Genomic DNA, 13,024 nt, shown 5'->3' with positions numbered 1-13,024 from the left:
CCATAAAACTTAAAACTCTAGTATAACGTATTTTTATCTCCAACCATGCTTGGAAGAGGTTTTGAAGATATTTGCCGGTAAGGATGTTCTTCCATGCAAGTTTTAAAACATTCACCATAAGCTACTTTATTTCCCATGTTTTCAAGATAAGGAAAATCAGCAAAACTCAGGTTTATTTTTTCATCAATTTTGGTATTTTCACATTTTCTCTTAAAAATATTTAACGAAGTAAAGTGACAATGACTAAAAATATGGTATTCAAATTTTTTGATATGAAACAAAAAGAGTTTTTCTTTTGTAAAACAATTCAACTTTATACTTAAATTTTGTAAAACACCTAGACTTTTATCTTATTAGTATTTTAGTTTTTTCTTAATTAAATATAATTAAAAAAAAAAAAAACATTGTATGATTTTCAATAAGACTTTATGAAATATTTTTGAAAAAAGATTTAAAAACTGATTTTAGATTTTTAAACTATTCTCTTATTTGCTATCTTAGAAATTAAATATGTACTTTAGAAAACTTATTAAAGTACTTAATTTAGAAAAATATTTATATCAACTCTTATAAAAACATTTCATACTTTTAGACCCTCTAAGTGTACTCAGTTGATGTTAAGTTAAAATTGTATTTTAAAATAAACAAATATCTTTAATGTACATATTTTAAAACCGTAACTTTGTAATGGGATACAATGTAACATTTATAAGTTAACTCAACTCTAAAAAGAAAGTGTAATAACTATTTGCTTTTAATGCATAATAAATATTAAATAGTTAATAAATATGATGTTAAAAATTATTGTAGACTTTAAAACTTCTGGTAATAGTCTAAACCAGGGTTTCCCAAACTTTTTTGCAAATGGCCCCCTTTAAAAAAAATAAAAAAGTCATGGCCCCCTTCAACAAGATTACTCATAAACTACTTTTTTTTTTTTGTTTTTTAATATTCATCTGCAACTCGAAAAAATCTAGTGTACGTTTCTAAATTACCATAAAAAACCTCTCAAGACCTTTTTTTTGCTCTTCATCTGCAACTCAAAAATATCTAGTGTAAGGTTCAAATTATGACCTCATGGCCCCCTTGTGGCACCTTTACTGCTCAATGCCCCCCTCTTACTCTTTGCTGCTCGTGGCTCCCTGAGTATCTGTCATGGCCCACTTTGGGAAACCCTGGTCTAAACAAACATATGCTAGATAAAAAGCCAGAACATTAAAGTTAAACAAAGCAATAAGATTTCACTAGAACTAGTATATCTTGGTACCTAACAGGGACGTAGCTTGGTACGTTTCTGCAAATCAGAAAATTATACATTTGTGGAAAAAAATCGCTTTTATTTCAGCTTTAAAAGACCTTGTTTTCTTATCTTTTAGTACTCATTTATCTTAGATTTGCCTTCCTGAAAGATAATTTTGACATACATGTACTCTTTGGCACTGTTGGTGTCGTAAAAATTGAACGAAAATACATCTAAATTATATACAATTTGGTCATTTAAGAATACCTATATCAAAAAGTAAAGCACTATAAAAAGTCTTTTTCAAATCTGCAGCTTTTTCTTTAAATTTGAGAGAATAAAAAAGTACAAAGTGAGAGAGTTATTGAATACTACTATTGAAGAGACTACTATTGAATTGATTGCGTTGAATCAATAAGAAAATAAAATTTTTGGAATATTTTTTTTTTGTCACAAAGAACAAACATAGACAAAGGAAATAAATGCAACCATTTGACTTTTACAGTAGATGAGGTTCAAAGTAAACTAAGAAAAGGCATAAACTTTTGATTTAAATCGAATAAACTCACTAAGTTGAATCTTGCAAGATTGAAGCCCTGTGGTTGACAAATATACAAAAAAAAAGATTCCAAACAGTGATGGTATAATTTTCTGAAGTCTTATCAAAAAGACTTAATTTTAATATATAAATATTTATTTGAACATATAAAATCAGAAAAATACTCAAAAATACAAATAGAGTGAAACATGAAAAACGAATTGAAAAAATTATTAATATGAACATTATTATATAAGTTATACATATTTTTATTTGGTATTTGAGAATTTTATTACTTTATATGTAACTTTTTTTTTAAAGATTTGATAATTCTTTAGATAAACACAGTTTTTAGCTTGGTTGAAAGATTTATATTGTACATGGTTGCCACACACTCAAGGTACTCTAGATAACTCTAGGACATTTTGAATGTTCTATTTAAACTCAGGCTGACTCAGGATAGTTTTTTCTTTCTTTTAAAAACTCAGGATAGCTTTAGGTTTTTAATAATCTCAGAACATATTTTTTTCTAGATTTTAAATGAGGTTTTGTTGGTTTAATGTAATAACAGGTTAATTGTATTAGGTGTACTTAAATAGTAAAGTCTTTTATTGATGAAAAGGTTCTAGCAGGAAAGGAAAGTTTTCAGAATTTTTTTTACAACATTTTATTAGGCAAATAAAAAGAAAAATGAACTTATTTACAAGGGAAAAAACACTGTCTTATAACTTTTTTTTACTGTTATTCTTCTCTGGTAAGTGGTACCTTTTATGTTAAGGAAAGTTCAAGAAAAATTTTGGAATTGGTTTTAGTCAGAGGGTAGAGCTGACGTTTAAAGTTCTTAAATTTATAACTTCATATAGTTTGTTCACAATGAACTTGTTTTCTATGCATAGTGTTGTATTATATGAATATTTTTTTCTAAGTTTTTGTTTTTTTCCTAAATTTCAAAAACTTTTCATTATGTCTGTTTATGATATTTTTATATTAACAAGTTTTAAGGTGGTTTACAAAATTAATACAAATTATAAGTTGTTATTTATTTAATTTATCAGTCAGCTTTACATTTTTAAAATTAGTATATGAGTTTTTTGCTTTAATACTGTAAACTTGGTACACTGTTTACGGTTTATAACAAATTTAATGTTAAACAGATTTGATTTTTTAATTAAGTTAAAAATTTGAGTTTCGTTAAGGTGAAAATGATGCAAATATCATTAGAAAATAAAATCACCCATTGCTACCTGAGACACTCAAAGTCAGCCAATCCTAAAAGTTGCGGCTTCTATATAAAAACGCTTTACTTTTTGCAGGATCTCAAATATGGCCCTGCCACAGTTTTATATTTTCCGACTTATTTTACAGAATTTTATGCTAGACAGATTTTGTTTCTCTTTTTTGTTGTTTAACTCAGTTTGTTGCAAAAGAACTTCAGATAAGATTTTTCAAGAAAAAGTTTCTTGAATATGGTGTTACCAGAGAACTGTGCAAATGATGAAGTTTGTTTCTACTTTTTTTAAATATGATTGTATCTTGTATTTATTTTATTAACATTTATTATTAAAATATTAAGATTTTTTGTACTTTATTTTTTACAACATTTTAACTCATATGTATTGTCTCTGTTTAAAAAAATTGAATTCAGGGTTTTTTAAGTGGTTTACAAAATTTATAAATTATATTACATCTCTATAAAATATGTCAGTATTTTTTTTTATGAATGTTTGTTTCAGGTTATGTTAAAAATTATAAAATAGATGTTATATATTTTTTTCAATCAAAAATTAAAAGACTATACTTTTTTGTTTAAGCAAGTGTAAATTTTCATTGTTAAATGATAACAAGCTTTTCAAAAAATGTTTATTAATAATTTTTTGTTTTGATATTTTATGGTTTTTAAATACAAGCTTAATAATAAAAGTTTTTGTTTTTTAATATATATGTATATATTAATGTTATATTTTGTATCAAAAAAATTTAAATCCAAGATAAATTTTAATATATTTTTAAGGTAATTTTTTGTTTATGGTATTCTAGTAGTATTTTTTTATTATTTATAGGACCTGTAACGTATTAGTTTTAGTAAAAAAATGTTTGATTTTTTTACAGCTAAAAACTTAATACAACCAAAGGTAGAATTAACATTTAATAAGACATTTACTCTTCATAATTGTCAAACTATTTTTGATAAAATTAAAATAATTGTATGTCTAAAAAAAGAAAAGAATTTGATGAAAATTTCAAGATTTCTAAAACGTTATAATTAAAAAAATATCTAATGTGTTAAACTTTTTAATGTATACTTATTTTGTTTTTTTAATAAAAGTCCTAAAAGTGTATAATTTTTATCTAATAAAAACAAAAAAAAATTCAAATAACTTCCAAGTCGTGAAAAATTGTTTTTTAATTATGTATTCTAAGCCAATAAATATTTCTCATAATCAAGTTATAACTTTCTTGTTTTTATTTTAAATGATGGATTTATGTGTTTACTCAAGTGGCAACACATAAGGAATCATAGGGGGTCAAGATTAACATAAATTACCTTGCATACAGCTATTACTCATACACCAACATTCCACTTGTTTTTTAAGTTTTAACGTAAATGCATACTTTAATATAAAATAAAATTAGAGGTAGTTAAGACTGTCCTATACATCCTATTACATTATCACGCGTCGTCCCTGTTGTTTTTTTTTTTTTTACTTTGCAGAATTGCAGGGTTGCCACAGATCAAACTGAGAAAAATTTCCTGACTTTTTCCAGAGTTTTTACTAAATATACCTGACTTTTATGAATCAAACTCTAAATTTAAACTTGTTCTAAATCACATAATCTAACACTTAAAACTATATAAAGCTTTCAAACTAATTTTGATACAGGACAAACTACAGTTTTTTTTTGCTGAATTCAATCATCAAACTTCCATTACATCACTTGAACTATCTGTGTATGATTGATGTATTTGCAATAAACAGCTCTATCAGCAAAATACTTCTATTATTAGCTTATAACACAGCTTGTCTGAAAAAAACTATAGTATTTCCTAACATAAATGTATCTAAATAAACGAAACAACATATAAGGAACTTTTACAATTAAAACCTTAAATTAATAACAAACTTTCAAAACTAAACCCTTAAAACAATAACAAACTTTCACAATTTAAATCTTAAAACAATAAAGAACTTAATCAAACACTGTTTTTATTTAATGGATGTACTAAAATTTATTTTCTCAGTTTTTTCATTTGCACTTCTACCTCTTCATCTAATGAAGACATGGTATATACCTCTCTTATAACTTATTTTACAAATTTTAACAACTTTGAAAAATTATAAAGAGGTAAAGTATACACATCAACTTGTTACATAAAATACTAAACTAACTGCTTAATTATAAAGAACTCAATTATTTACTTGAACAAAAACACTTTGATTCTAAAGTTATGCTAGATAAACTTTTGTGTATATATCACAGGATGTTTCATTAATATATACGACATGAAGGCATTGGAAATTAAATAATTTTGTAAATTTCTAAGAAAATTTTGCAATTTTTTTCTGGTTTTAAAGGATGTTTAATTATTTTTTTACCATTTGAAGGCTACCATTAAGGAATTTTGTAAATTTAAACTGACAAAATCTTCCTTTTTTTTAAATTTTGTCAAATTTCCTAACTTTTTTTCAAAAACCCCATTTTTTTCCTGACTTTTATTATTTTTTTTAGTTTTTCCTGACTTTTCCTGACCTTATGGTAACTCTGGATTCGTAACTTTTTTGAGCTAGCTACGTCCCTGATACCTACTATATTTTTTTTAAGTAATATATGATAATTATATATAAGTTTAGTTTGTTTAATTAAATTTTAATTAAAACTAGTGTCTAATTAGTCATCACTACAATAAAAAACTTGTATATTTTTTTCACCAACCCCACATTGAATAATAGCATGTTGTAGCATCATAAAGCTTATTACTAGTGTTTTCAGCTGTTTTACTGACTCCTCATACTCACCTTTATAATATAGCTCAGTTGCTTTTGAATACTGATAATCCAGGTCTTTTTCACTCTGCGAAAATAGCCAAATAAAAAAAAATATAACAAATATATAGAGCTGTGTTAATAAAATTAAACAAACAATCAAGTTCTGAAATGTGCATATTCTAATATAGACTTAAGCAATCTTTTCAATCAATTAGCTAGATGTGTAAAAATTTAGTTCTTGACAGTCCTAATCAATTCAGTTTCATTTAATTCAAGAAAACTACACAATTTTTCAATTTATTTTGACAAAATACTAATTCTATATGACTTTTTTTTTACTATATTTAGTTTAAAAATATTGTAAAATATGCAAAATATATTAAATATAAATATATATTAAATTTATTTTAAAAATAATATTATTATCAAACTTGAACACCTTCTACTGAGCCCACTTGAAGGGCTTTTATATAATTTGTTGAAAAGTACGATTTTAAAAATACTCGTAATTATGTTTCATAAGACTAGACGCCTTAATCATCAGCCAGTTTGATTTAAAATAAAAAGCACTTTACTAAACATAGATGCAAAAGTTATACAAATAACAAAATACAGTATGACGTAATATTGTGCATTACAAATATTCAGTACAAAAATCGATCTACCATCTAACTAATCAAACAACTAAAATTAACTAAAACAACAGTTAAGTGACTATAAATACTTCAAAATTCATTTTATTTTAAGAGGAGCTTTTTCATATGTCGACAATAGGATATGAATTCACTCCTCTTTTTTAAACAACCTTCTTTTTTTAACACATACATAACGGCTGTTGATTCTTTTAATCACAGCCTACAAACAGGGTTATTGCCATCTGCTATTGGCTGCGCTCTTTTAATCACCTCCTAAGTTAATTTAAAATCAATGTTTTTGCGCTTTAGGCCGCAAACATACTTCGATAGCTCAGTTTCATTTTCGTATACACCACCTTTAAAAGATTTTTTATGGTTAGCATACCAAAATCTGAACTGAGTGGATTATAAGCCGATGTAGAACTCCTTTTCAAGGTCAGAGTTAACTGTTGCCTTGTAAATAATGTTCTCTGAACAGCAATTGCCCCCCTTCAAATTATATTTACAGCGACCAGCGCAATTACACTGATTTTTGATTAAATTACCTTTGTTTAAAATTCTTTGATTATGTGACTTAATTAATCTCTCCAAATTTGCCATACATGACTAACTGATTTGCATATTATGTTTGTTAAAGATCTTTGATAATGGGTTATTTTTGTTGAAATGTTTTTTTACTAGATTTATAAATTCTCTGCCAATATTTGTTTTGACTGAAGTACAGAATGGGGGATTATATCAAATTATATTTCGCTTTCTTATATTTTTATTGGTCGTTTTGTGTTTTTGCTCCGTTGTTTCAAAATTAAGCTTATCATTGTAACCGCATTTTTTCATTATTAATTTGTAATCTTGCTTTGTCTTTAAAAAGTTTTCTTCGTTGCTTGATCTTTTATTTAAATGTTGATTAATTATTTTTGGTATTTGGTTTATAATATTTTTTGGGTGGCTAAAAAAATTATTTATATTCATAATTTTTGCGTTTTGCTTTTTATAAGGCATATAGGAGAGATCATACAAGTTGAGCTTCACAACCAGGTAGTCAGTCGTCAACATTGGTGATTCATCAGTGACTCGTAACCCCATAGACTTGAAGAAGGCGTGCGTTTGTTTTTTTAGCCTTTCAACTTTAAAGCCAGAAGAATTGGGCAGCACAGCTAAACCATCGTCCCTGTACAAAACTCTTTTGAAAGTCAAAATAAGCGTACATGCAAAACAATTGTCACTTATGATAATAGAACCTGGGTAAAAAAAGATAGTAACAGCCAATTTGATGTAACAATAGGTTCATTCTTTGGTGCGGAACTTTGCAACCTGGTAGGCCTGTATAATTTAAGAAAATTTAGGCACTTATAAAGCTATTAAGATATAAGACTTTATAGGGATGACGGTCTCGCGATAATAAGCAGAAAAAGTATCCAAGAGCTAGAAAGACTGAAAAAAAAACACAAAAAAAGCTTTTAATGAAATTGGTTTTAAAATAATGATTGATATAGGCGCGACTAAAAGCAATTTCCTAGATATATCTCTAGATAATGCTAATAATACATTTTAACCATACCATAAAGAAAACTATAGCACCAATTATATTAAAAAGTATTCGAACCATCCGTCCATTATCAAAAAGAACCTCTCGAAAATGATCAAAAAAAGACTCAATAGACTGTCAAAAACTGAAGAAATTTTCAAAGAATCAATAACTGGATACCAGAATGCTTCTAACTCAAATTTCAAACACAAACTTAAATACTCAAACCACCAAAACAAAAAGAAACCAACACAAACAAGAAAAACAACCTATTTCAACCCGCTCTACTGTCAGTCAGTAAGAACCAATATAGGTAAATCTTTTCTGAAACTAATAGATAAATATTTTAAATAAGACCACAAGTTAAACAAAATAATAAATAAAAATAATTGTAAAATTTCATATACCTGCATGAGCAATATAAAAAAATATCCAAAACCATAATCGAAAAAATTTGAAAACAAAAAACAATGAAGAAAACGAAACACTTTGCAACTGTCGAACAAAAAATAAATGTCCTCTCAATAACAAATGCTTAATTGAAAATGTAATATATATAGAAACAATCAGATCAGATAACAAAACAAAAAACTATTTGGGATCAACCGGTGGAACGTTCAAAAAAAGATGGTACAACCATATCAGTGATTTTAAAAACTACAAAGAATACGGCACAAAAATATTAAAAACATATGGAAATTTAAAATTAACAACATTGAATATACAATAGACTAGGAAATAATCCACCATATTGGCAAAGCCAAAAACCCACAAAGCATTTGCAGTACTTGCATACTAGAAAAGGTTGCAATTGCCAAAGTTGACAGAAGGGATAACTTAAATAAACGGTACAAGCTACTTTATTTCTGCCCGCACTTCAGAAAACTCCACTTCAATACTTAACTCTTAAGTTGTCTGTAATATAGGTTTTATGCATGCTCTTAAAAAGTTTTTATGTAGCTACTGTTTTCTTGAAACTAAAAGTTTTTCATAAAAATCATTTAAGCAAAAATTCAAATTTTCACAGCTATTACAAATACAAAATTGTTTAAATTTTCAATAGTTATGTCAAAATTAAAATTAGCTACATAAAAATGCATCTCAACTTAAAGCTCACTTAATACTAGTAACTACATTTTTACTTAAGCAATTTTTACTTTGAAAATTAACTAGAAGAAAGAAGAAAGCTACATACAGCTCTTATTATTATTCTTAATGTTGTATTGATTTTGAAAGTTAACTAAAATTTAAACTTTACCATAAATTCAATCTTAATATCAAAATTTAATTTGTTTTATTTTTAAATAAAAATTTGTTATTAACTAAAAGTTTTTATAAAAAGCATTTAAGCAAAATTTCAAATTTTCACAGCTTTTACAAGTACAAAATTGTTTAAATTTTCAATAGCTATGTTACAATTGAGATTAGCTACATTTAAATGCACCTCAACTTAAAGCTCACTTAGTATTATTAACTACATTTTTACTCAAGCAACTTTTACTTTGAAAATTAACTAGAAGAAAAAAAAAGCTACATACAGCTTTTATTATTATTCTTGTTGTTATATTGATTTTGAAACTTAACTAGAACTTAAATGTTACCATAAATTCAATCTTAATATCAAAGTTAAATTTGTTTTGTTTTTAAGTAAAAATTTTGAGTAAAAATTTGTTTTTATTTAAGTGTTGTAATGCTATATTCCATGACTGTTACATGTCTTTTTAGACTTATATAAGCACTGAAGAGGTCTTTGACCGAAACTTAGTTTGTAAAATAAAGTCTTGAAAGAATAAATTCATTATTTCTCCTCTATTAGTTGAGATCTCTTTTTATTTGTTTTAAAAAACAAAATATATGATATTTAGTTTAAGTTTAAAATCTTATGTTAGTTGTATCTAAGACCTTTCTTATATTTTGATTTCAAATTTTAAAAATCTAGTGTAAGTCTAAAAATTTAGTTCAGCAGTCTAGAATAACTTATGCTCGTGGGCCACAGTTCTATTATTGTTGGCCAGATTCCACTTTAATTTTGAAAGCATTTGCAGGCCAGAAGTTTTCACTTTAAGCAAGCTGTGCGTTGTCATCCTTTATTCCAAAATATTAAATCTTTTTTAAGTTTCAGCAGCATACTTGGCTAAGTTGGTGATTTTTTGCTTGTGGAAATTTAAAAACAAAGTTGTAAAATAATTTACATATATTTAAAATAATAAGATGTGCAGGACACAAAAATTCAATAAAACTATATATATTTCAAGTGAGCTGATCATTTCTAACCCGATCACTTCTAACCCGATCATTTCTAACCCGATCATTTCTAACCCAATCATTTCTAACCTGATCATTTCTAACCTGATCACTTCTAACCCGATCACTTCTAACCCGATTACTTCTAACCCGATTACTTCTAACACGATCACTTCTAACCCGATCACTTCTAACCCGATCATTTCTAACCCAATCATTTCTAACCCAACCACTTCTAACCCGATCACTTCTAACCTGATCACTTCTAGTCTGATCGTTTCTAGTCCGATCGTTTCTAACCTGTTTTAGTTGTTTATTTACATTTATTTGTTTCAAGGATTTAATGCAAAAATCAACAAATCTTAATAAAGTAATTAAACTAATTAAAAAAAATTCAATTTCTAATTTTTTTAATTATAATGATTTAATGTGTTACATAAAAAATTTTTTTTGTATAATTTTATATTTTAGTATTAACTTAACATAATATTAATTTACTTTGTTTACCTCATTTTTTGAGTTGTATAAACAAATCTATTAACTTATATTTATAAATAATATATAATAACCGCTAAATAATCAAAAGTTTTTGTGTTTTTGGAAATCTGTAAAATAATAAATTTTAAAAGATATTAAGAAAAATATTAAAGAAGTTTTTACTATTAATCGTGTAAAATTATTTTGGCAACTTTAAATTTTTAAAACTTTTCAATTTTTATTAAAAATGTAAATTTATTTTGCTCTATTTACATCATATTTTTAAACAAATATGAAAAATCAAAATAATAAGTTTTCGACACTTAACTTTTATATTTAAGTTTATTATATAATATTTCTTATTTAATCTTTAAATATAATTTACTATTGGCTAAAAGAAATAAAATCTAATTTAAGTTTTAGTAAATGATAGGGTCTATTAAAAAAAAATAAATGTTTACCTCTAGTTTTTACTTTGTATTAAACAGTATACACTTTCGTTTTAAGAACTTACAATTTAATGATGTTAATTTTAAATTAAATTACCATACTAATTACTATTTCTAAATTTTATTAACTGTATTATTTTAAGTTTCATATATGCTCATACTAATACTCTTAAAAAACGGTACTTTGTTTAAATTTGCCCTAAATTTGAATGCAACTTGCCAATTTGGTCTCCATTTTAAAATTTATACTAACCATATAGAATATCTTCAAGAAAAAGTAAAGATTAGTCTTAAACCGCTGCAATGCTCATTATATTTCTTACATTGACGACTATCAAAACTTAATATTTATACTTTAGAATTCAGAAGACTTATACTTTTCCTAATGCTTTTAAAACTAAAAACTACAGTTAATTTATAATCAATTTTTGAACCCTATTAGATAATTAATTACCACGAAAATAAATCGAAAAATGCATGCAGTCATAAACATCTTTCAGTTTAAATGTGGAGTTAGCTTTTAAACAAAACTAATCTTTACATAAAGTTGAAAAAATTTGATTAAAGCTTACTTGATTAAAATAAGATAATTTATATTAGAAACTATCAGGAATTTAACAAATTTTATAATTATGAACCATTGATTTAATATGTAGGATTTTGTTCATTCTGTGGTTTGATTTTATTATAATTGCTTTTCCTATGTAAATAATAAATCATTTTCTAATGTTTCCGACAAATGTTTATTTGACCTGTATTATAAATGTGCTCTGGACTTAAGGTTTTAAACTTAGTGGTTAGTCAATGTATTTAAATTTTTCGATTATGCTTTGGCAAACCTACAAAAAAAATGATAAAAGACAATGAAATACCAAACGGTTGCACAAATGTGCAGAACCTAACTCTAAAAGTTAGGATGTGAAAATCTAGTAGATGTATAAACAAGAAGAAGTTTTATTCATAAGTTTTTGTAGTTTGTTTGAATTCTGAGTTGATATTTAGTTGCTTTTTATAAAATTAAAAATAAGTTTGTTAAAAATTTTCTTCTTCAAATCTAAAATAAGTTAATTAGTCTTATACTAAGTATTGATTTTTTTTTGCTGTTAATCTAAAAAAAATAGATGAAACTGTAGTTTTTGATTTTAAGATATATAAATTTTTGTCTCTTTGTTATGTGCTATTTAGTTTAAGCTGCCCAGATTTTTATGTGTGGGTCTAGCGTAGGAAAAAAAAATTCCAATAACAATAAACATCAAAAATCGAACTTTATTAAAGCTATCTAAACATTACGTTTTACTTTAAACAAAATAAACTAAAATTTGATAAAAAAAAACAACTCTGTTGAGGTTATTTTGGTTTTAAAACAAATGTTTACATTAATACAATAATACGTAAACATATTAATACAGATCGAATTAATAATAGTCGGGTTAGAAACGATCAAGTTAGAAATTATCGGGTTAGAAATGATAGGGATAGATATGATCGGGTTAGAAGTGATCGGGTTAGAAATGATCGGGTTAGAAGTGATCGGGTTAGAAGTGATCGGGTTAGAAGTGATCGGGTTAGAAGTGATCGGGTTAGAAGTGATCTTGTTAAAAATGATCGGGTTAGAAATGATAGTAAACCATATTTCAAGCAATACTCATAAGTAGAGTACGAAGCTAACAAGAGATAATATTTTACAAATTTACATAGTTTATTAATCATAAAGTAATCAAAAGATTAATAAAATACAAAAGCAATTAGTAACAAATAAAGTCATTTAAGTTTACTATAAATTAGGTTAAGTTTATAAAACAAAACATTTAAATGACATCAATAAGTTTACTAAAAAAATCTAAAAAAATTATTTTGATTTAAACTAGCACTTTATTTTAAAATAAGAATTCTAAGAATTAATTGCTTATAACCTTACTTCTACTAG

The 13,024-nt window shown here is 25.6% G+C and overlaps 1 protein-coding gene across 3 annotated transcripts in view; it reads right to left on the bottom strand.

Annotated features, from left to right (window-relative positions):
* LOC145834572 (cartilage-associated protein-like) overlaps nt 1-13,024 on the bottom strand; it is a 29,385-nt gene that overhangs the window by 14,700 nt on the left and 1,661 nt on the right. For all 3 annotated transcript variants that reach the window (XR_014369787.1, XM_082942031.1, XM_082942032.1), the window contains exons 2-3: nt 5,712-5,849; nt 45-209 (exon numbers count right to left, since the gene is read on the bottom strand). Coding sequence is in view for 2 of the 3 variants with exons in the window: in XM_082942031.1 (XP_082798157.1) it covers nt 45-209; nt 5,712-5,849 (303 nt within the window). In the remaining variant the exon portion in view is untranslated. The remainder of the gene's footprint in view (nt 1-44; nt 210-5,711; nt 5,850-13,024) is intronic.

This window comes from Thalia democratica, chromosome 4, assembly GCF_965202585.1.
Source record: "Thalia democratica chromosome 4, ktThaDemo2.hap1.1, whole genome shotgun sequence".
Taxonomy (NCBI): Eukaryota; Metazoa; Chordata; class Thaliacea; order Salpida; family Salpidae; genus Thalia; species Thalia democratica.
The sequence above is the reverse complement of the archived record's forward strand: the minus strand, read 5'-3'. Positions and strand labels throughout refer to the sequence as shown.